This window comes from Urocitellus parryii, chromosome 1 (genome assembly GCF_045843805.1).
Source record: "Urocitellus parryii isolate mUroPar1 chromosome 1, mUroPar1.hap1, whole genome shotgun sequence".
Taxonomy (NCBI): Eukaryota; Metazoa; Chordata; class Mammalia; order Rodentia; family Sciuridae; genus Urocitellus; species Urocitellus parryii.
In genome coordinates, this window is record NC_135531.1 from 258,747,506 (window position 1) to 258,771,613 (window position 24,108).

At 34.7% G+C, this 24,108-nt stretch overlaps 1 protein-coding gene across 1 annotated transcript in view; it reads left to right on the top strand.

Annotated features, from left to right (window-relative positions):
- Cps1 (carbamoyl-phosphate synthase 1) overlaps positions 1–24,108 on the top strand; it is a 115,710-nt gene that overhangs the window by 26,359 nt on the left and 65,243 nt on the right. The window contains exons 7-19 of the mRNA XM_026403348.2: positions 1,915–2,004; positions 3,807–3,935; positions 4,485–4,591; positions 5,429–5,567; positions 6,248–6,325; positions 8,328–8,426; positions 9,455–9,550; positions 12,448–12,637; positions 13,601–13,758; positions 15,510–15,638; positions 18,643–18,787; positions 20,427–20,637; positions 22,063–22,261. Coding sequence (XP_026259133.1) covers positions 1,915–2,004; positions 3,807–3,935; positions 4,485–4,591; positions 5,429–5,567; positions 6,248–6,325; positions 8,328–8,426; positions 9,455–9,550; positions 12,448–12,637; positions 13,601–13,758; positions 15,510–15,638; positions 18,643–18,787; positions 20,427–20,637; positions 22,063–22,261 — 1,770 coding nt within the window. The remainder of the gene's footprint in view (positions 1–1,914; positions 2,005–3,806; positions 3,936–4,484; positions 4,592–5,428; positions 5,568–6,247; positions 6,326–8,327; positions 8,427–9,454; positions 9,551–12,447; positions 12,638–13,600; positions 13,759–15,509; positions 15,639–18,642; positions 18,788–20,426; positions 20,638–22,062; positions 22,262–24,108) is intronic.

Below are 24,108 nucleotides of genomic sequence, written 5' to 3' on the forward strand. Positions count from 1 at the left end.
GAACCAGTGTGGCCACTCAGTCCTCCAGGCTTCCCTCTCTCCATTTCTTTTCTTTTCCCTTTTATGAGTTTGGAGAACTGTTTCTTGGATAAATGCCTCTGAAAATCGATCTGCCTCCAAGCAGTGTTTAAGACATAGGTAATGATTATGATATGCTCTGGGATCCTTTTATGAAATCTACCATTTAAATGCAAATGATTCTGCAGCAACCTAAAAGGACCAGTGGTCTACGTGAGTTTAGTAATTCCTGTGGCTCTCATACAGATTTTATCCATCTGGCTTCACTGTACAAGCCCAATGAATTGGATTGAAAATGCTAAGAAAAAATTGTGTCTGTACTGAAAACATACAGGCTATTTTTCTTGCCATTATTACCTATAATATAGTCCAATAGCATATTTAAGTAATTTAGAAATGATTTTAAGTATAATGGATGATGTGTGTAGCCTGTATGAAAATACTATATATTTATGTGAGGGACTTGAATGTCTGCAGATTTTGGTATATGAGGGGGGTTCTGATATCATCCTCATGCTAATGTTAGCAAGTTTATGTAGAGATCAACAAAAAATGAGCATATCTGCATGTTTATATTTAATCAAGGGAAAGATTGTAGTGGAGAAAGTTGTTCCTGTTTCTTAATGCCAGTGAAATTAAATAATTTCATTATAGCTATGATAAAATATCCATTTGATTCAGATTACATGTGTTTTCTGAGTTTTGTTTGATTATATGAGCCTTGGAAGTGTTGATAACTTAATTCATTGTCTTGTAATTGCAATTTGGTACAGCTACAACTAGATGGTAATATTTCTTTATTTTATAGCAGAAAGCTAAGGTTAAGAATAAATCTGTACTTTTTCAAATTATCTTATGAGAGAGATTACCTGTAGCATGGATGACTTCAGATGTAATTCCCAAGATCATGGAAGGACTAGAGTATATATATATTTTTCTCCAGAGTAATTAGCAAGAGAAAAAATATAATGACAAACTTTTCTTATATTTTCTCCTCAAGTACAGTCTAAGGATTATGATTTCACATTCCATATAAACTTTGCGGAAAGAGAGACATTTCAGCTAAAGTGAAATGCTCTTTCAAATATTCAGATTGTACCTTTCGTGTAAAACCTTTGGCAAACTCTGGACTCATCCTAAATTCAGAATGTGCTGGCTAACTCTCAAAGCTGGAACCAGTGTGGCCACTCAGTCCTCCAGGCTTCCCTCTCTCCATTTCTTTTCTTTTCCCTTTTATGAGTTTGGAGAACTGTTTCTTGGATAAATGCCTCTGAAAATCGATCTGCCTCCAAGCAGTGTTTAAGACATAGGTAATGATTATGATATGCTCTGGGATCCTTTTATGAAATCTACCATTTAAATGCAAATGATTCTGCAGCAACCTAAAAGGACCAGTGGTCTACGTGAGTTTAGTAATTCCTGTGGCTCTCATACAGATTTTATCCATCTGGCTTCACTGTACAAGCCCAATGAATAGTGATTCAGCTCTACTCCATCTGATCTTTATTGCAAGTTAGGATCAAGTGGTATTTAAAACATGATTTATCTATCACCTCATCTGTTTAGTGCTGAATCAGACAATGATATTTGAAAATTCCATTGCTAATGGGGCAAAGCAAGGGAAAGATGGTTTTAACTATGGAAGCGTTGATTTCTCAGGGAGTTTTATTATTACTCTAATCAACAGGTTACATAAAATAGCAGAGTACTTTATTTTCTCATAAAAAGATACAGTCTATAGCACTTGCTGTGCCTTTCTTACAAACTGATTACCTTCTAGTCACTCTCTAGTAGTTAGCAATCCGTTATAATCTCAGTGCACAGCGACTTCAGTTGCGTTTGACTAATGCTCATAGCTGGGGATTTCCTCTTACATTCTGGTTTTTACAATGGCAGGATGTCAAGGTGTATGGCAAAGGAAACCCCACAAAAGTGGTAGCTGTAGACTGTGGGATCAAAAACAATGTCATCCGCCTGCTAGTGAAGGTAAGTAATGTATCCCACCTCCAGGGTGAGGGTAGGTAATGTTGGTTGTCAGTGTTCAGCTGATTTCCTGTGTTTCAGAGAAAGCTTGAGTATTTTCTCAGAATGTCAGGGATCAACACTCTTCTTGTTGCCTTTGATCTATAAAATAGCACATTTATCCCTGTTCAAATTAAAGATATAGACTGCTATGTTAAAAAAATAAAAACTCTCCAGGGCCACTAAAATTCAAAAAAGAATGATGACTCTTTTTTTTTTATCATTTATTGACTGACATTCTGACACATGCCACATTCATGTTCATTGAAGTTTAGAGATGACTAGAAAGCTAAATTTAGTCTGATATCTCCTCTATTGGCCTACATTTATTACGCACCATATATTTGCAGGAATTATGCTCTGATATAGTACAAACTTTCAAAGTGCTTTATATTAACTCTTATGTAACCAATTAAAATTAAACTTTGAAAATCCTTAAGAAGAATTTAATCTTTGTAAAAATGTTCCTTAAATATTATATTTTTTGATATTTCTCCTGATCACCTCTCCTTTCCCAATCTCTCTATGTCTTTCCATGCCTCTCTAAGAAGCATAGTCTCTCTGTCTTTATCTCTCACACACATGCACACACTCATATACCAAATTAGCATGAATATGGAGATCTTCAGTGCACCTATGAAGTTAGAGAATATCAGAAATATCCAAATCATGATTTCAGGTTGTTGTTAGTTTCATTAACAAAATTTGCATGGATTTCTCAGTAGCAGATGCTGTGAGTGGCCTATCCATATTTCACTCTCATTTTCCCGTTTTAATTCATGTCACCTATTTTCTAATTGCTAGCTTCTTACATCTCTTTGGTTGGTTCAAGGTTTCTGGCAGTCAAGAAATTTCTGCATAAGAAATTTCCCTGGAGCATCCCACAATCTATGAGCAGAGAGTCAGTATATGGCTCCTTTGCCCCATGGATGAACTCCACACTGGCTCTCAGAGTTCCCCAAAGAGCTTGAGTTTCAATTGTCCATGGTGATAATGTATACCTAATTGGGGTGTCCCATGGGTTAGTTACTCTCTATTCTATTGATATTTATTTTTAAATCCTTCCAAATAAGCTTATTTCTCTCAAATTCTTCTCTCAGGAAATGCTTAGGGAAACCCTTAAATGTATCTTTCTATATATTATTACAACAAAAAGTTCTACTTTTCCCCTCAGAATATAAATATCATAGATAACATGAGAAAACCCTAAGAAAGTAAGTTGATTAAAGCTTTGTCACCCAGGCCTAGTACAGAGGTGCAAGTGTGTAATCCCAGCAACTCGGGAGGGAGGATTACAAGTTTGAGGCCCAAGGTAACTTAGCACGACCCTATCTTAAAAAAAAAAAAAAGTCATACAAAAAAGGCATAAATGAAAAAGGTAAGAGAGATGGAGCAACTAAAATTCTGACAAAAATGGTTTTACCTTTGTTTGCAATTCTAGCTGGTAAAGATACCTGTGCTCCTGGGAGTCCAATCATGGAGCCTTCATACCCTGAAATGAAGAACAGGAAAGTGCATTATCTATCTTTTCAGAGTCAAAACCTCAAAAGTGTTTTCTCCCTTTTTGTATTGACCATTGCTTCCATTTATTCCACATAAAACACACTGAGTCACACAAAGAACTTTCTGTTCAGCCGTATTTGTTTAAATTATATACCACGTTTTCCTTCCCTTTAAGGAGTGGCTAGTCAAAAGAAGATCCAGCAAGATTAGAGTTTGGCAACGGAAATGTAATTAAATTCATCACTCTTATGTTTCTTTTCCAGCGAGGAGCTGAAGTGCATTTAGTTCCCTGGAATCATGATTTCACCAAGATGGAGTATGATGGACTTTTGATTGCTGGAGGACCTGGGAACCCAGCTCTTGCACAGCCACTAATTCAGAACGTCAAAAAGGTGCAGTGAACTTGGGCGGTGGTTAATATTAGTGTGTGAGGCGAGGGTCTTCTAATTTGAACTTATTCAGTTATGTTTTAATACTTGTATTTGGGACCTCTCAGGCAATATCAATGTAGACATTATACAGGCAAACCATGAGGAGAGAATACCAGAGGAAACACAGCTTTTCTTCAGGGAGAATAACCTTGGGCTTTTGTCCTGCAGTTGAAAGAGCTGGAATCCAATCTTCACATGTATTATTCCTTATGATTGTAAAATGACAACTCATGTTCCTTACAATGACCATGGGACCTATAAGACCTTCAAGTTGCTAAGGAAATATTAAATTAGATTTAGTTGGGTCTGAATGTCAAGTATGTCTTATTGAATTCTAATGCTACCAATTTGTCAATCGTGTCCTTCTTTATATTCTATCTTTTTAATTTAGTTACTATTTCCTTGTTAAGAGAGGAAAAAAAAAGGGTGCTTCATTTTTATTCTTTCAGTGACAGCATTCTTTTGGAACCTGTGCTACTATTGTGCTAATAAAAGTTCTTCCTGGTTTAGATTTTGGAAAGCGATCGCAAGGAGCCAGTGTTTGGCATCAGTACAGGAAATTTAATAACAGGACTGGCTGCTGGGGCCAAATCCTACAAGATGTCTATGGCCAACAGGTAAGGCTGTCTTATTTTGTTTTTGGCCAAATCAGTTCTGAAATACTAACTGTAACTAAACATAAAAAACTTAGAGAACTCACCTGCCTTTTCTTTAGAATCAATAGACAACCATCCTATTCCACAGTTCACAGTCACCAGACTACATGGTACCATTTCTATTGCATTTCTGAAAGATAGCCTTCTCTAACGATAACTTTGCTGTAGTTTAAAGTCATTTTCCTTCTCTTGGCATAGATTGAGGTTGTAATATTCAATCAAATGGTATTCCGAGGGAAATTGTTCTGATTTTAAGCTTGATTTCAAATCACTGATCATACTTTATGAAGCTAGTATGACTTAATAACTGAGAAATCTTCAGAATGTCTTGGTTTCACTTTTTGCCTCAAATGATGCTAATTTATTCAATGCCAGGTGCTCCCCAACAGCCCACCCTCCACAGAAAGTATAATTCAAAATGATTCAGGTCTGATCAGTCACCTATCTCAGTATCTCTCAAGAACTCTCCTTGGGCTTTAAAATTACTTAAAATCAGTTGCTTCTATTTTTCTGTTTCTGTTCAGGTAGTGAGCAACTCTTTTGGTTATGAGAGCTTTTCTAAAACCGATTATAGAAGTTTAATAGACCTGATATTTAACACACAACAAAGCTTACCGAATTGATTTTTGTCGCTAAAATTATTGGGATTAACAATCTGTGACTTTTCTCACAAAGTGATTTTCACTAAGCAATTGAAACTTTTGAATTGTAAAAGGTTTTTCTTTTTCTTTTTAACTAATGCATTTGCATTCTCTTTTATTTTCCGTGTCCCTATTCCTTCTCTCCTTTTCTCTCCAGAGGGCAGAATCAGCCTGTTTTGAATGTCACAAACAGGCAGGCTTTCATCACTGCTCAGAATCATGGCTACGCTCTGGACAACGCCCTCCCGGCTGGCTGGAAGCCACTTTTTGTGAATGTCAATGATCAAACAAATGAGGTAAGTGCTCTCAATAAGCCTGTTCAGTGGGTGATGTGAAATTCAGGTGTTAATCCTGTGGTGCACGCTCCTTTTCCCTATTTTCCTATTTTTGGTGTGCAAAAGAACTCTTCTAGACTATTCCCAGAACCGTCTCCTTTTTGAAAGTTATTTCTCTTTTACTTTCTCATCAGTTGACTCTCAAGATCCAGTACATGTATTCTTACTCAACAGCATCTTACACACTCATAGTTTATGGGCAGTTGGTCCAAATCTGTTTGGGACCAGTCCAGGCTAGTCTTGGGCACTTCTGTAGCACTGCAGTAGCCTTGAGAAGACCCTTGGAGAAACAATTTAGAAGCTGCTGATAATATGAGAATTTGGGTATATTTTGAACAGAGCCCAGAGGGGCCCCAAAAGCTGTGGATCAAATTTATAGGTTTTTTTTTTTTTTTAATTATGGAATCATAGTTGGTTGAGTCTTCCTTGGCCCATTTTCTATTCTTATGGAAATGGTTTGGTATGTCAGTCCTTAAAAATCTCCAATCAGGTTATTTAATGGTGTTGGTATTTATCAGAATGTTATTAAGCACTCGGTTCAGTTTTTAATTTGAACTTTATTGTCTATTGAATAATACATTGCCACTCTTGACATTTGTTGTTACAGAAGGAATTTTTTTTCCTGTTTCTTATTCCTTTAGGGGATTATGCATGAGAGCAAACCATTCTTTGCTGTGCAGTTCCACCCAGAGGTCAGCCCAGGGCCAACAGACACTGAGGTATGTCAGAAAGATGGGGCCTATTAATATACTTAAAATAAATCAGAGGTGTGTTTATGTGAAAATTCAAGAAACTAAAATAATTACCGTAGATAATTTTGGTGCCAGACATTCTCAAGAAGGGTGCTTTGGTAACACACATTTTGTATTAAAATTTCTCCATGAATATCATGGAGTCAATTTTAATCTTTTCTAAAATTTAAAGTGGGAAAGCCCTTAAGAAACCTGCAGCAACACTATGATGCTATTTTTATTTAAACCCATTATCATTCTAATATATTTAGTTCTGAAATTTACAATTGTTGTACTATGCAAATGAATTCCCTCTTGCTCACTCCTTCTCATAACTGAAATGAAATTTTAATCCCCCATCTGTGACTTCAAAAAAATCCCTATGGCAACTGGTTGTGTAGCCACTAAGGGAGAATAAACAGCAGCAGGAGAAAGAAGGCAGACAGGGAGGAGGGCGAGAGAGGGCTTCATGCACATTCATGTGATCAGATGGCTTAGGAAAAGAACCATAAGGAATGCTTGCAGGAGCTTTGCTTCCAAGCTAAATATTTTTACTTTTTTATGTGAGCTCTTGGTTCAATGTTCAAGCACATCTTTACAAAAAAGAACTCACAATGACACTGAAGGAAATCTGGGAAGTGTCAGGTGACTCTTCTCTCTCACACCCAGGGGCCTCCAGTAGTGAGTAGGATGATAATTCTTTGTCAGCAGAAACCCTCAGAAAAGACATCCAGGTAAAATGAGGAGCAGAATAACAATTTCCCCTCTATAAAGTCCTCTCTATCATCCCTGAATTTCCCTTTCAGATATTTATATTTTATTCTTGTTTTAATATTATGGGGGAATATTGGTTCTTAATAGTCAAAATCAGTATGAGATTAACCTACTCATAATGAAGCTCATAAATAATATTCAGCTACATATATCATGTAACACATGACAAGCAGTTTTTTAAATTTGAAATTTAAATTGTTAGCTTATGTTAGTACTTCAGATTAGAAACATTGCAATTATGATAGGCAATCAAATGTACTATGATTTAATCCTTTTTTTGGTCCTGCCAAATAATTGTAAAAAGAATATTTTTGTTGAAATTCGTTGTATCTATTAGTGTTAGTCAGCTTTGCTGGGACCTAAATACCTGACAAGAACAACTTAGAGGAGGGAAACTTTATTTGGGACTCATGGTTTCAGAGGTGTCAGTTCCATTGCTCTGGGCTCAAGGTCAGGCAGCACGTCATGATGGTAGTGGTTCCGGGGTGTGGTGAAAGAGCACTGCTCCATTTATAACAGCCAGGAAGCAGAGGAGAGGGGCCATAGGAAAGATGTACCCTCTTAGCACATGCCCCCAGTTCTTTCTCAGTCACTCCTTACCTGAATACAGTTGTTCCCCCAGTAGTCCTTTTAAACTAGGATGAACTGTTAGAATATGGCTCTCATAATCTAACCGTCTCACCTTGGAATATTCGTGCATTAATTAGGGGACACCTCACACCCCAAATCATAACACTACTAAAACAATGAGAATTAAACTCATTGGTAAAGTTTAAGATTAATTTTTAGAGATTATTTTAGAGCTGACAGAAACTTAGAAAATTCTCAGCTTTTTATTTTAGGGTACATAGTGATATAACTTCAATTTTTTTGGTCTAGTTAGGATTTAATTTAGAAGAAGAAAATAAATTACAGCTAAGAGGCTGAAAACTTGATATTCTCAGAAGGCATTATCTGAAATCTTTATGGTCTGTTGAAAACTTTATTTTCATAGGATTTGAAGGCAACAGTTAGAAGTGTTTATTTTATGTAATTTTTATGGCAGTAGATATTTGGTTATTGGCAAAAAAACAAAAGCAATAACAAAACCCCAAATATTACATAGGAAAATTATTTATTGCTTATATGAATTTCAACTTTAATAGAGCATCCTGTATTTTACTGGCAAGTATATATGTTTTGAAGTTTCTAACCAGTTGGTTATATTTCTTTTTAGTACCTATTTGATTCCTTTTTCTCACTGATAAAGAAGGGAAAAGGAACCACCATTACATCAGTTCTACCAAAGCCAGCACTAGTTGCATCTCGAATTGAGGTCTGTATGAGTGGGCTTCTTTTGGTTTATGCATGTTGGATTTTCTCTATCATGTGATTTTTTAAAGCAAATGGTATAAATGACACTAGTATTTATGAAAGATGACTGGTAACATTGTATTTACTTAGAATTTCACAAATAATTATTTGGTTTGCTCTTGATGATATTCATTGGAACTTTTCATGTTTAGATTTAAAATATATCTATTAAAATTTACTTCTGTTTACTTCTTCAAATGTTATAACATTTTGAATAACATAATTTAATAATGAATAGTGTTAATTTAGTTTGTATTTTGATATATTTTCTTTACCCAAACCATTATAGAACTATGTAAAACCTGAGATACAGGTCAGACTACAGGTTATAGTTAACACAACTCTTTTTTTTTTCAACTATTAAATTATTGTTCAGTATCATAAACTGAATAATATAATTTTACTTCTAAATAGCAACTGGATTAAGATTAGTAAGGCATAAGAATTATTTATTTGAATATATATATTAATATGACAATTTTCTTTGTAGTTAAACTATACATCTCCTCCACATCATTATTATATAAAATTTAGAAGGATATACTTGTATTTTAAAAAATATGATATATGCATGTATACATAGATGTGTATTTATGTATATTAATATATTTGTATAGATATTTTAGATATGTATATGTGTTCACAAAATCTCTTCCAATTTTTTTTTTTTTTTTGGTGGTCCTGGGAATTGAACCCAGGGCATTGTGCATGCGCGCATAGGCAAGCACTCTACCAACTGAGCTATATCCCCAGCCCCCAAATATTTTTTACTTAAGTGAAAAAAATATTTATGAACTTTGGGAAGTGCATTGAAATGAGAGATGTTTAAATTGTTAAACTTTTCCCTCATGTTTAATATATTTTTTTGAAGCATCATATTTAAAACCATTACATAAAAGTAGAAAATATGGCTTGTTTTTTTCACTCTTGAAAATGCCTTATTTTCATAAGTTAGCAATAAAACTAATGTCCTTATCCTGTTGTTTATAGGTTTCCAAAGTCCTTATCCTAGGGTCTGGAGGTCTGTCCATTGGCCAGGCGGGTGAATTTGATTATTCAGGATCTCAAGCTGTAAAAGCCATGAAGGTGAGAGAACATGAGCTCTGCTAGAATTAATATGCTCTCTTTAATGAGTCTAATTAGTATTTTACAATTTAGATTTATGACACTACCTCTTTTCAAAGTGGCTATAATTATTTTCCTTAACTATACTTACTTACATGTCTATATTAAAAGACATTTGTTCATGAACAAAATTTTTAACTTTTTCAAATGTGCATACCTGTCAATTAAGGAGGTTAGATTGATTTCCAAAATTATTTTATTGCTTACTCATAGTGAAAGCATACAAAACTACATTTATAGAAGCTGCTTATTTCTTTTGAGTCAGTGAATGTTGCAAATACATTTGTCTTTCATGTGAAAGAGGGAATATGGGCATCCTTGGTGCTTTATTATACTTCAAATGCTCTGCAAGATGCTTCAGGCACCTTTATGGTAGACAAGGGAATCTCTATTTGGGAGAGTAAGGACAACAATGTATTTTGTTCAAGTATTAGAAAGTTTTACATGTCACCAGGGGACCCAATTTCCTCATCAGTGACTTGGAAAACTGGTTGGTATGACTGCATTTTCAAGTGAAAAAGAGCATTTGATACCAAAGTTGGGAAGCATATGTCCTTACTTCTTCACTTTCTTGAAATATTTTTAAACTTGATTGTAGTAAAATACCTCTTTAGAGAAATTGTATTATATATCTGAGGAATTTCTATTGGAGAGCAAACTTGGCCCCTTTTTGGTGTTATTTCCCCACTTGGTCTGCATCTTGTGCTAATCAGGCAATGTGAGCTCTCCGTGACTTTGCCTCAGGCTTTGCAGTGTAGAGGTGTTCACCAGGGACCCGCCAGTGGAAAACAGCACAGAGATGTCAGCCACAGAGGACAGGAGGCATGGAAAAGCAGTTGGCTAAAGTTTTTCTTGTTTTCTTTTCTTATTATTCTATAGTCATTGAGTTTCCTCTGATAGATGTCTGTGGAAGAGAGGTAGAACATAGCCCCAAATACCTTATTCTTCTTCCCATTTGTTTTCATTTCTTTATACTCTTCTCCACGCATGCATGGATATATATGCACAGGCACATATTTTTTTGTTCATATTTTTAAAAAGATGCCTTGCTTCATTGAATTATAATTTAATTTCTTATTAGATAGATAATCAGAGAATGTCCACTGGTTTAGATTGATTGTAATACAATCTGAGTGTGTTCAAGCTTTAGAAGACTTGTAAATGGTTTACAATTTTTATGCTATTTAGGAGTTTTATAAAAATTTAATAGGTTATAGTTTGGGTTTTTATGTATTTTATATCTATCTGTAGCTGAAGAATAGGAATTCTTAGTTGTCATGTTATGACCATTTAGGAGGCTATTAGAGATAAATTTATAAACTAAAAACATTAAGAACACTTATATGGCACATGTATTATAACCCAAATTAGAAAAATATTAGAAAAAGTGATATAAAATTAATAAAATATTTTTTAAATTATTTGTTTTGAAATGAATGAACACTTATGTATGCATGAGATTTTTTTTATAATTTTATGAAAATAATCATATTCATTATTTTAAGCACATTCAGAAAAATAATTAAATATACTTCGGTGTATGGAACTTTTCTTTAGTAGAGAGACTTTTTGTAACTCCTGTTGATGATGTTTTCTCAGTTCAGATTCAATTATTTAAATTCCAACCCACATTCAAGACGTATTTGCTTATCTATATGTATCATGCTAACATTTTGTTACTAAAAATGCTCTCATTCTGAACAATTTCTTAAAATCCTAAAGGGTGACTCATATTGAGACAAGGCATAGGACTTGAGTCATAATGTTGGATTAGAGTCCTAATATTGCCACTTTCCAGCCATGACCTTTGGTGAGCCATTTAACCTCATTGAATCTTAATTTCTTCATCTAAAAAGCAGAAATATCTCCCATGGTCTTTGTATAAAAATCAAATAAATTAATCAAAAGTATATTACATGCATCAAGGGACTATTTGAATTTAAAGTTGCAGAAAATATACTTAATATTTATTCAGATCCTTCCCTTAATGTATGTAGGGCTTTCAAGGATGATTTCAATACTTCTGAATATTTTGTTAACGTTTTAGAAGAATCTAAAATTGACATGCTAACTCATGAAATAATAAGAACCATCTGGCCATATTTCATAATAATTTGCTAACTGTTGCCCTCATCCAGCTTTATAAATATATCATTCTTAGTAGCCTAAATGAAAAATTGTTTTGAAGGCCTCCATGTGTAAGAAATGGATAGGGCTATAGATACTTTCTTCATGCATACCATGAGGGTGTGCACACATATGTATTCATGAACATAAACATGGATTTTTGTTTTTATGTTTTTTGCCCTATAGTTATTTTCATTTTATATAATATGTATGAACAGCTGTATAGTGTGCTTTGTTAAAGTACTACAGCAGGTGAAAAAAATCTAGAAAACAATGGGAACCAGCAAATGGCTCCTAGTGCTTCTAATAAGAGGAGAACACATTATCCTACATTTAAAAAGTATACTCAACATTGTTTTCAGACATATAATAGAAGGAGAAGCAGCTTCATTGTTGCCTCCAGTTCTATTTACTCATTTTAAAATTTTTGAACTATTTTATTCTTTTAAGGTCAGTTGAGCCATAAAGCTCAATAGTATTTGTAGACCTCTAACTTGTGGTAATCCTTGAGAAGAACCTTTTTTTTTTAATAGTTTTATTTGTTTTGAGGCAATTTCTCCATTCCTTTGACCTAATGTTGTCATTCTTTGATTTCTATTCACTTGTACTGTTACTGATTGCCACAACAAGCCCACAAAATAACCCCAAATCTTCTTTCCCCCATAACCCTTCATTTGAGGGTAGCATTGTCTTTGGACCATATATTCAAATACTTGATGGTTTTGTTTTAGGAAGAAAATGTCAAAACTGTCCTGATGAACCCCAACATCGCATCGGTGCAGACCAATGAGGTGGGCTTGAAGCAAGCAGATACTGTCTACTTTCTCCCCATCACCCCTCAGTTCGTCACAGAGGTCATCAAGGCAGAACGTCCAGATGGGTTAATTCTAGGCATGGGTGGCCAGACGGCTCTGAACTGCGGTGAGTTCTTTTAAGATCAGCTGCAGAGTTTTGACCCTGATACCTACTTGTGACATATTTTGTTTGAACTCATGTAACAATTGTGCTCTGTGTACTCTGAAAACCTTTCCTCTTAATGTGTGACAAAGCAGTTAGGAAACAGCCACCTGGAAATGTGATATGATGAGTACTATTCATTTGTTTCACAAACCAGCTGAGCAATACAGAAAACTTTAGCTTTCATAGGTTTCCTGGGTTTCTTCTCTCCATCTTAGGATGTGTTTTTTCTCTGTTATCATGAAGCTGTAAGAAGTATTATGAATGAACAATGAGTTTTAACATGGAATAAGTGCTCTTCTTCTCCTGAAACATCTGACTTTTACATATATGTTCACGGTGAGATAGATCAGCTCCTATCATTCTTCAGGCATCAGCTGAGTTTACTACTTAGTCTCTTTAGGGTGCTTCAAATCTTTGCAGCTAGATCATGAATGAAGATCTCTAATGACGTTGGGGTGAACAATTGGAAATATATTTGTATGTCAAACATAAAAGACTTATCCAAAATTAGATGGCAAAGTAAAAGAAATAAAAACAGTTTTGATGATATTTTCAACCTAGATAGAAACCCATGTTTGTGAGATTATTTAAGTAACAGAATCTCATTATCTAAATATACCTTTGAAGGAATGGGAATATATTGAAGTCTTAAGGCTTAGTGTGCTTCTATAATTTATGTTAATAAGGACACTAAAATTAATATGAAGGTGGTAGTGGCATAAGCAATAGCAGCATCAGAAATTTTATTTCAAACTTTTTCTCTAAGTGCATTATATTGTGGACTGCAGTGACTGCTTGGGTTTAATTTTAAGATTTTGGAATTAATTTTAAGATTTCTTTTTCAGAATATTGTGTTCAGGTATCAGTTAAAGGAGACACGGAGTATGAGATTATAGAAACTAATAATAATTGGTTCTCCTGTAGGAGTGGAACTCTTCAAGAGAGGTGTGCTCAAGGAATATGGAGTGAAAGTCCTTGGAACTTCGGTTGAATCCATTATGGCCACAGAAGACAGACAGCTATTCTCAGACAAGCTAAATGAGATTAATGAGAAAATTGCTCCAAGTTTTGCAGTGGAATCAGTAAGGAATCTTTCTTTCTGGGGAAACAGGCATTATTTATTTTGGGTTATAGGGAGAATGATTTGTCATGTGTAGTAATAACAGTTAAAGTTCTTATACTTGCATGTATTTTCTTCCAGAAATGTATTAGTACCTCAGAGACATTGTATATTACTGGAAGTATTCAATGTTGAAATATTAGGGATAGGAATAAATATTTTATTTTATGTAAAGAGAAACACAAGGCCAGAGATGAAGTGGTTTATCAGTGGTTGAGTGCCAAGGCATCTCAATCTCCTCAACTGAAACTAAGAACCATACAAACTGGCAATACTGAAGTGATTTTCCTTTCTTCCTGACATCAGTCATACATCATTTATTGCAAATGCCCTGAAAATGGGATTGGATTTAAAGTATTTTTTTTGAATGGAATAAAAGTTTTAGAATGAAATGCCTCTAGTCAGTAAGATTGATGACTGAGAAATTTGTATCTTAGATATTTAAAGAGGATGGTTTTGATTTTTCTATTACTCATTTTTTTATTGTATGCTATGCCTATCAATAGGGTTTTACCAGTTACCAGGAAATAATTAACTAGCTGTTCATCCGTTTTTTGTCCTAAACTTTATTTTTGATTTTGGACACATGTTACATGAAGTGGAGGTGCTAGAGGAAGTTTTAAATGTAACTTTCCAATGTAGAAAAAGGCAAATTCTAAGGGATAAGGCAGGCAAAACTGGGAAAACTAAAGTTGGGTATGTGTATTTCAGGAAAGAATGCTACCAAGTACTGTCAATCAGGAATAATCCCAGGAAAGCTCTTCTGAACACTTTGGGAAGCTATTGCCATACATTTATTCTTCCATTGCCAGATATAATTATGTCCTTGCTTCCCCAGGATGAGAAACAGGCATATGGGAAAGGTGTAATTACATTCCCATTGGTAGTGTAATAATATTCCATGACAGAAAAATATAACCACCATATGTTGTATTCTGTAAGTTAAAAAAAATCCAAGCTTCTGGGACTACTCTCAGACTGAACTTGAAAAATGAAAAATCTCTTTCTATACAGTGTTCTTAATGGCTTATTGTGGAGTAATACCAACTTAGCTTCAGCAGTAGAAAACCTTGTTTCATTTAAACACAAAATTTAAGATTTCAGTAATTCAATATGTCTTCCCAGTTTCAAATAAATGATGATTATTTGGCCATGGTTTTATTTTTAGAGAAAAAAATATGATTTATCAGAAAAAGTGAAGATTTTACATATATATGTGTGTGTGTGTGTGTGTGTGTGTGTGTGTGTAAAGAGAAACACAAGGCTAGAGATGAAGTGGTTTATCATTGGTTGAGTGCCAAGGCATCTCAATCTCCTCAACTGAAACTAACAACCATACAAACTGGCAATACTGAAGTGATTTTCCCTTCTTCCTGACATCAGTAATACATCATTTATGTGCAAATGCCCTTAAAATAGGATTGGATTTAAAATATTTTTTTTGAATGGAATAAACATTTTAGAATGGAATATGCGCTCGCACACATGCACACATACACATATGAAGTCTCCTGGAATTCTATAAATTTACTTAACATTTGCATTGCAACATATATTTTCAGAAGGAGATGAGGGAATAATGGAACCTTTCCATACTCATGCACACCAGATCAATTGATTCACCTAAATTGCCAGGCTCTTGATGTGTTTCTTCTTTTTTTTCATGAGAGTATGGTATCTTTTCAAGTTTGGTGTTCTTTTTCTTGTTTATAGATTGAGGATGCGCTGAAGGCAGCAGACACCATTGGATACCCCGTGATGATTCGTTCTGCTTATGCACTGGGTGGCTTAGGCTCAGGCATCTGTCCCAATAGGGAGACCTTACTGGACCTTAGTACAAAGGTAGGTATTTTCATAGATGGCATTCTTACTAACCAAAAGAAGAAAAAGAAAAAAATCCAAACAAAACAAAACAAAACAAAAACAAAAAAATGAACGGGTTATTGATAGTCCCTTTCCACTGGAGAAAGTTATGCAGATGAGAAATGACCTTTTTAAAAAAATTTCTAAATCACTATCATATTCTCTAAAAGTGTGGTTGAAAAGACCACACTCTGAGAGGGAACAGAAGTGCATATATTTATGCCAGGACACATTGAGAGTCCCTAAAGCTCTAGGTAAACCAATGGTCACTCTGCCTGAAGATCTGTCTTTATTTTATTGTTTACAGTCTTCAGTGATTGGAAATTAATCCAACTATATCTTAATCCAACTCATTAGCATTTGTAATACTAAAATATTTTTAGTGGTTAAGAAAAAAAATCAAAATATAATGCTTCATTTTACCATGATTTTTTAAAATAATGTGACGTGAATTCACATATCCAGTAAGTGAAGCAAAGTACTTTGCACAGTTTATCTAAAATTCAGATGACTAAACTCTATATACTGTAAATCTCTCAATTTAATAAATGAGCAGATTACTATACACACATAAAATCAAAATCAAAATTGAGACTTAATCATTTATAATTTATTTTCTCTCAAAATCACTTCAATATACTGACAAATACTTTTTGAGTATTAAAGAAAATATCTTGAGAAACCTAAGATATGCTCAACAAACAAACCACAACAAAAGAAATCCAGAAATTAACACACAAAACATTGCTCCAGAATTCTGCCCATATTCTATTTCCACAGGACAGTGTCTGGCAATTCTGGGAGCTCAATAATTACTTTGAATGAATGAACACATGGCAGCCGAGAAGCTTGTGTGACTTACATGACAGTGTGGAGGCGAGTCTGGCAGGATTATCTTGAGGACTATTTTAGGAAGTGCTTAGAGAATAGCTCTAGAACAATTTTTAGCTTAATCATTACTTACTTTTGGTATTAAAGCAAAATGAGACCCTTGAATTATTGATGGTATATGTTGAGTACAGATAAATAAAATTAAATATATTTAAATGACACTATGACAGGCTTATAAATCTGCAACTTGGATTTAGTTTTTCTAATGTTACCAAAATTACCACCACCACAACAAAAAAGCTGGGTGTGGTGGTGCATACCTATAATCCTAGTGGCTCAGGAGGCTGAAACAGGAGGATGGAAAGTTTGATGCTAGCCTTAGCATCTTTTCGAGGTTCTCAGCAACTGAGAAAGACTCTGTCTCGAAACAAAAGATAAAAAGGGCTGGGGATGTGGTAAGGTGCCTGAGTTCAATCACTGATACAAAAAAAAAAAAAAAAAAAAAGGAAAACAATCATATAAATAGTTCTTGTTTGGAATCGTATATTTAAAGCAAAAATATTTATATGGATATATAAAAATTAATTTTCTATAGCCTATCAGATGTTCCAAATGTTCTTAATATTAGCAATCTCATCATTACTGTCAATAGTGGCAATACGTACTTATTCTCTATCAAAATATTTTTTTCTCTTATGAAAAACCATTCTAAGTTCCAAAAATTTTTATGCAGAAGATAAAACAATTTTGGAATGAGATACTTTTCAATGATTTTCATTCTGCTAAAATAATCACTAGCTTGTTGAATGAGCTTCCTTGTTGAAAACCTGACTTTTCCCGTGAAATTAATTAATCATAGCTTTACATCCTAAGTCACCTCCTTATATTTTTGAGGCTATACTTAGTACAACTAGGATCTTCATTAACACATTTAGGTCCCTAAGTTAACATTTTGTATAAAATCTGAGACTTAAAGAAAACAAACAGAGAAAACAGGTGAAAATCATCTCAATTTTCTTTGTATCCAAATATCCATTCTACTTCATTAGAATGCAGAAAGCTTTCCTAAATTCATACCCTTTGTTTTCTATACTTCTTCTTTTTAAAGGCAACCCAAATGGCAAATTAATCATTAATAATTGTTAACAATGGCTATAGAGTGGCCTGACCACTTTCAGAACCTCATCATGGGCAGCTTTGAGGACAAACCTCACATTTTCAGTAGCATGAGCTACATCCTGTAGCAATGACTGTTGTTAAAAAAAAGAATAGGTTTGATATACACTATGGAAAATTTTAAATTGAGTTATTATGTTTTTATACAACCTACTAATAATTTTGAAAAAAAATTCAAAGTACCTTCCCTTTCATGCCTTTCTAAATCATATATATTAGCAGAAAAAGGGACATTTCTCTCTTATATTATCAGTCACTATATGTCCTAAGGTCAGAGATTGCCTCTTGCATATTTTGGGTTCAGTATTCTACCAACTGTGGGTACTCAGTAAATATGAAGTGATAATTATACTAATTCATTTCTGTCTAATCAGGCATGCATGATATAGGACTCCAAGTATTTAAGCACTTAAGCAGTGATTAGCCATAATAATAGCTGCATATGATTCTTCTAATTCCCAAGTTTCCTATGCCATCTTGCCTAACTGTCTACAACCATCATCATCTCCTTTCTCCCCCTCATCAACATCAACTAACTTTTATTGTGTGTGTCACTGTACAAAGCATCCTCAGCTATTTTAGAGAAAGCCAGAGTCTTTAGACTTATTTTTCCACATTTATTTGTACTTATCACATTTTCTGGTTTCACAGAAGCTTAGCTGCTGAAATAATTTCATTTCCCTCTGCCTGATTGCTCAATTATTTTCTCTTTTTCCTAAATTAGTTTGATTTAATGTCATATCAGCACTTTGAATGGCAAGCCTCAATAATGTAAATCAAGCACATTCACTGCAGGATGCTATTCCTGGTCTCACTGATTTTCTGACACACTATGCCGTCTGGAGTGTGGTGGAATATGGAGACTGTGTTTGAGACTTCAGGCCTGACCAGGATTTAGGTCAGAGCATTTTGCTAAAAATCCATGTTAAGCCGATGCCTTTCCTTACTCTTTGGTACTTGTGTCGCCAATTTCCAGGCATTTGCTATGACCAACCAGATTCTGGTGGAAAGGTCAGTGACGGGTTGGAAAGAAATAGAGTATGAAGTGGTCCGAGATGCTGATGACAATTGTGTTACTGTCTGTAACATGGAAAATGTTGATGCCATGGGCGTTCATACAGGTAGGCAGAGAATCTTCAAGAATTATAGTAATGCTTTTAGCTCCTGACTTTGATGACCCTAGCAGTCTTCATGAAGTTCTTTTCTTTTCTTTAAATTACTATACCTAGCTGACAGACTAATGATGACATTTAACACATGTACAATATCTTATGGTATTGCAAATATTGTCACATTTAATTTGACCTTCATAAAATCCCTCTGAAGTAGGGCAGAAAATACTATCCTGACTTCATTTGTGAACAGAACCAAATATAAGCAACGAACTGAGGTAAAATCTATACAGTTTAGTGTTGACAGGTAAAGAGAGAGGTTGAGAAGGTTTAAACCAGATTGAGGTGTTAGTCACCAAGTGATTGAGAAAATAGACTCAAGTAACAAAAATAGCTTTCTTAGCAAGCTAAACTAGTTAGACAAGAGGGCAAAGATGATGACTTAGATTTTAGAAATGCTAAATTTGAGATGTGGGTGGAATTTTTGAGAGGGGAGTTGAGAATGTGAAATGGAACTCAAGAGCACAGAAAGAAAAAAGTTGGTATAAGGTCATTGGAAGTCATTTGGTACAAAGGAAGTAAGTTGGAGACACAGTATTCAAGGGCATAGTTACAGAAAGAGGAGAGATAGAGTCAACTTTGAACTGTGGGAAACACTTAGATTTATAGGGAGGAGAAAAAGGATGAGTATTGAAAACAAAGGAGAGAAATGAAGAGTTAGGAAGAAATGAGTGTAGAATTTTATCTAATAAGCCAAGGTAAGAACTTAGTTTTATAAAAGAGCTTTGTTTTTTGGCAGTGTCAAATGATGTACGAGGTCAATAATGAAGATTTAATTTGGGTTTTTAGATGTCCAAGAAGGCAATTTCAATGCAAAGTTAGTTTTGAGAGCCATATGGTAAGGAATTATATCATAATGAGGGATAAGGAGAATTGGCAAACTTTCAAGAACTTTGGTCATATAAAGAATGAGACAAGTCTGTGTGTCTGGTTGATATTGGGAGATGGGCTTGCTGAAGCAGAGGACCTCTGAGCATATTTGTGGGCAGAAGGAATAGAGACCAAGGACGGTGAGATGGAAGACACAAGGGCTATGATTGGAGAGCACTGAGAATGAAAAGGGATGACATACAAAAGACAGATGGATGAGCCAGGCTGGAGAAAAGAGAGATAATATTCTATAGAAAGAAGAACTTGACAGTTTGAGATGAATGAAGAGAAGGTAAGTTGAAAAAGCTAACGTCAATCCAATAAGTAGATGATTAAAGCTTTAATAGCTAGATGAGCTTGGGCAAGGTTAGTAGGGTCTCTATAAGTAATGTATCAGAGTGCTGGGGTTTAGCTCAGAGTATAGCACTTGCCTAACATGTGCAAAGCCCTGGGTTTGATCCCCAGTATCACAAGAAAAAAATAGAGGAATATGTCAGAATAATATGGACAAAACAAGAATCAGAAGGAATACCTGATCTCTCTCTCTCTAACACACACACACACACACACACACACACAAACACAAACACACAATAATTATTTTCCCAACATATCCCAGGGTTGTTCTGTGTCTTTCATCATTTAAGTGGCTTGCTAAGTCTCTGAAGTTGGCTATTAAAATATAACACCAGATAATGCGTGCTGCTTGGGTTTACAGGTGATTCTGTTGTTGTGGCCCCTGCCCAGACACTCTCCAATGCAGAGTTTCAGATGCTGAGGCGTACTTCAATCAATGTTGTTCGCCACTTGGGCATTGTGGGTGAATGCAACATTCAGTTTGCCCTTCATCCTACCTCAATGGAATACTGCATCATCGAAGTGAATGCCAGACTGTCCCGGAGCTCTGCCCTGGCCTCAAAGGCCACTGGGTAAGATCAGAATGATTGACCATGCCTCTTGCAGATTCTTTGGAAATGGAAAAATGGACTCCTAGTGGAAGATGGTGCTGCATTTATAAATATCCCTCCTTTCTGTGTGCTAGCTCCAAGTCATTTATGGAACCCTAAAGACATGGTTATTAATGAGCTTGCTGCCAGATTGAAGCAAACGGTATTGCTAGCTGGCTTTGTTTGCTGGCTAATCATAAACTAATCAAATCTGGGTGGTCAAAACAGGCTGTGAAAAATCTGCTTCTTAATTGCACTTTGCAGATGTTGTTGCAAAGTGCACACTGATCCTTAATTTTAGCGTCCAACTGGATTCTTTAGGTATATAGCCCTATAGCAAGTATTAAAAAAATATAAAAATTATAGTTTGCTCAACTCAAGCCTTTGATACATATTGTTTTGATTTTAGCAATGTTGAACATGAGCTTACAATGCTATCTATTATTTAATGATAAATGAATGAATTAAAAAAATCTTCTCGAGACTTGACAATGTAGGATTTTTCCACAGGTAAATGTTGCAACCAAAAAATAAATTTGCTTCTGTTTAACAACTGCTAACAAGCATAATTGGGAGGTGAAGCTAATTAAAACCTTTTGTTTCTATTAATATCTTTAACATCTGGCATTTTAATTATATAGAACTTAAATGAACAAAAATATTTACTTCTATAAATTTTCATGTAGCTACACAGTGCTACATGGTGTTATACAAGCCAAGTATACAAGTCAAGGAGTCACAAGACCTGTGTTCCCATTGGGTCCTTCCATTGACTATTTGACTTTGGGCACAATACTTGTCTCATCTGTTAGATGGGTTGTTTGTAATAAAGAACTCATATTAAATTCTATAGTTCATGAATTATATTCTCAAATAAAAATAACCAAAAACTGACATTACAGATGAAGATAGTTGTGTTCCCAGAGGCAGAGCTAGGATCCAAACTTGCAATTCCTCCATTTTCCTTACCATTAGAGTTCTTATTAGTACCAGCTAACTATACTGTCTTCCTACCTACAGATAAGTATGATACTGTTTTCAAAATAACATTTGAAGATTCTCATCTGAGTGGAGGTTAAACACAAGTGGAAGTCAAACCTTATTTATCAAGGAAGCTATTGATTTAGGGTTGAAGAGGTGAAGGCTGGGAGTTGTAGTAGTGCCTGCAAGGCATAGAAAGTGGATTCTGCAGCGCCTCTGTACTTTATCATGACTTACATTATTTTAAATAATGGTTATTAAATATTTATGCAGAGCACAGTATCAGGAGAGCCTTATGCACTAAAGTGGAATAATACCAGAATTTTAAAGAAAGATCAATTAATATTTTGGGCTGTTTTCAATACTTATGGCCCAAAAGAAAAAGAAAAGAAAAAAACCTCAAAGAATTTCTCTCTCTCTTTTTAGCTATCCATTGGCATTCATTGCAGCAAAGATTGCCCTAGGAATCCCACTTCCAGAAATCAAGAATGTCGTATCAGGGAAGACTTCAGCCTGCTTTGAACCCAGTCTGGATTACATGGTTACCAAGATTCCTCGCTGGGATCTTGACCGTTTCCATGGAACATCTAGCCGAATTGGTAGCTCTATGAAAAGTGTAGGAGAGGTGAGTTCTTGGTGTTCTTCTCTATTTTGTATTTGTTCTCAGTGATTTTGTTAAATCCTTAACACCATTGAAAGTCCCAAGGTTGTCTGGAGATTGGGTTTTTGATTGGAGAACACACAGTAATTTTGTTCTGTCTTTAGTGTTGAGCATCTCTCTCTTTGATCTTAGTATGAAACATTTGTTACATGGTCATTTTGCTGGATTAAGGGGAATGCCATGCCTTTGGATATATAATACATACACATGCATGTTCATATAAATAAAACAGAGTTACAATATGTTTTATAACCAAATCAAGAAAGTTAAATGACATATAAGACAACAAAGAGCACTGATAAGATCTCTGAGCTGAGGTTAAGAATTTGACTTTAGTCCAGTCTTATGAATTGGTATTTTTATCTCCTTGGACCTCAACTTTACACATCTATAAAGCAGAGGGTTGGACCAAATGATGTCTCAAGGACCTTCCAGATCAAACATTCTAAATGGAAAGGAGCATAGTGAAATATTAAGGTTCCTTTCATTACATGGAAAAGTTCTAACCTTTTAGTATCTTTAGAAAAATTTTCGTAATGTTCTGTGTTAGACTACTAGAAATTGAAGTTAGTGTGTGATTATTCTGTCATCAAAGATGCAGTGCTCTTCTGTGCGAAAGGAAGGAAAGGAATTCAGATGCTTGCTTCTGAGATTTACTCCCTTGCCTCCCCCAACTAAGGCCTTCTCTCTTTTGCATGGAGGAGGTTTGGCATAGTGGATAAAGCAGGAACCTTAAAACCAAATCTACTGGGTGGAGCTCTTGAAGCTGTCACTTAGTAGCTAGAGACTCTCAGGCTCAGGATCATATCCATGAAATGGAGATGACAATACCTAAGGTGTAGGGTTCTTTTAAGGTTTGGGATTAGTATGTGTAAAGTGTTTAGCGATGTCTTTTAAGGTAGAGTTATAGTAAAGCCCCCAAATGTAATCCATCTTTAATATCATCATTAAATTATATTTATAAATGTTATATAGGAGGAGAGTTTTTGAATAACCATATGCTTAAATTTTTATCTTTCTGTCTGTCTTACTTTATGTCTATCTCATCTGTTGTGCAATGTGGAAATACAATCCATGTCTAGGTATCTAAGCTGGTTTGAGTGTGAAACAATGATTATTTATGATATATACTTCCATATAGAAATTCATTGTTACATAACACAAAGTGTAGCCTCAACTCAGAAAAGCCATTCAGAAATACATGCCACTAATCACAAGAAATAAAGTTTACAGCTATCACCAATTTAGGGAAAGGGAAAAAAAGGCGTTTTATGGGTCTATGATATTCATATATAAAAACAGAATTATTGCTATTTTGGTTTCCTTAATTTTCAAGGTATTAATGGAAGATTTTGAAATAATGAAAGATAAGAAACAACTTGATCTTTTAAATTAAAATATCTTACTAGTTGTAAAACACCAAGTGGTGGTTTTTATACCTCCACATTAATTTTAAATCTTATTTTTCCTATCATGCTTCTCAAAGCCCAATAGAATTAGAATTCCAATTTTATGAAAACACTGCATTGGTGGTGTTTCAGTCAAACAAACAACTGTTATTTAGTTTACACTTCATGGGAAATGTTCTTTTTCATAAATGTTCACAGTAAAATTTGCAGGCCAAAGAATTTGAGTGAATTTTGTAATGTTTTCATTTGGGACTTATTATCTGAGGAAGTTTTGTTGCCAGTGAATATTTAACACCTCACATTTAGTTCAATTCCAGTTAGCAAACATTTCCCGAATTCTTACCACAAGCAAGACACTGACAGGATACAACAGTGAATAAACTATAGATAATTGTGATGCAT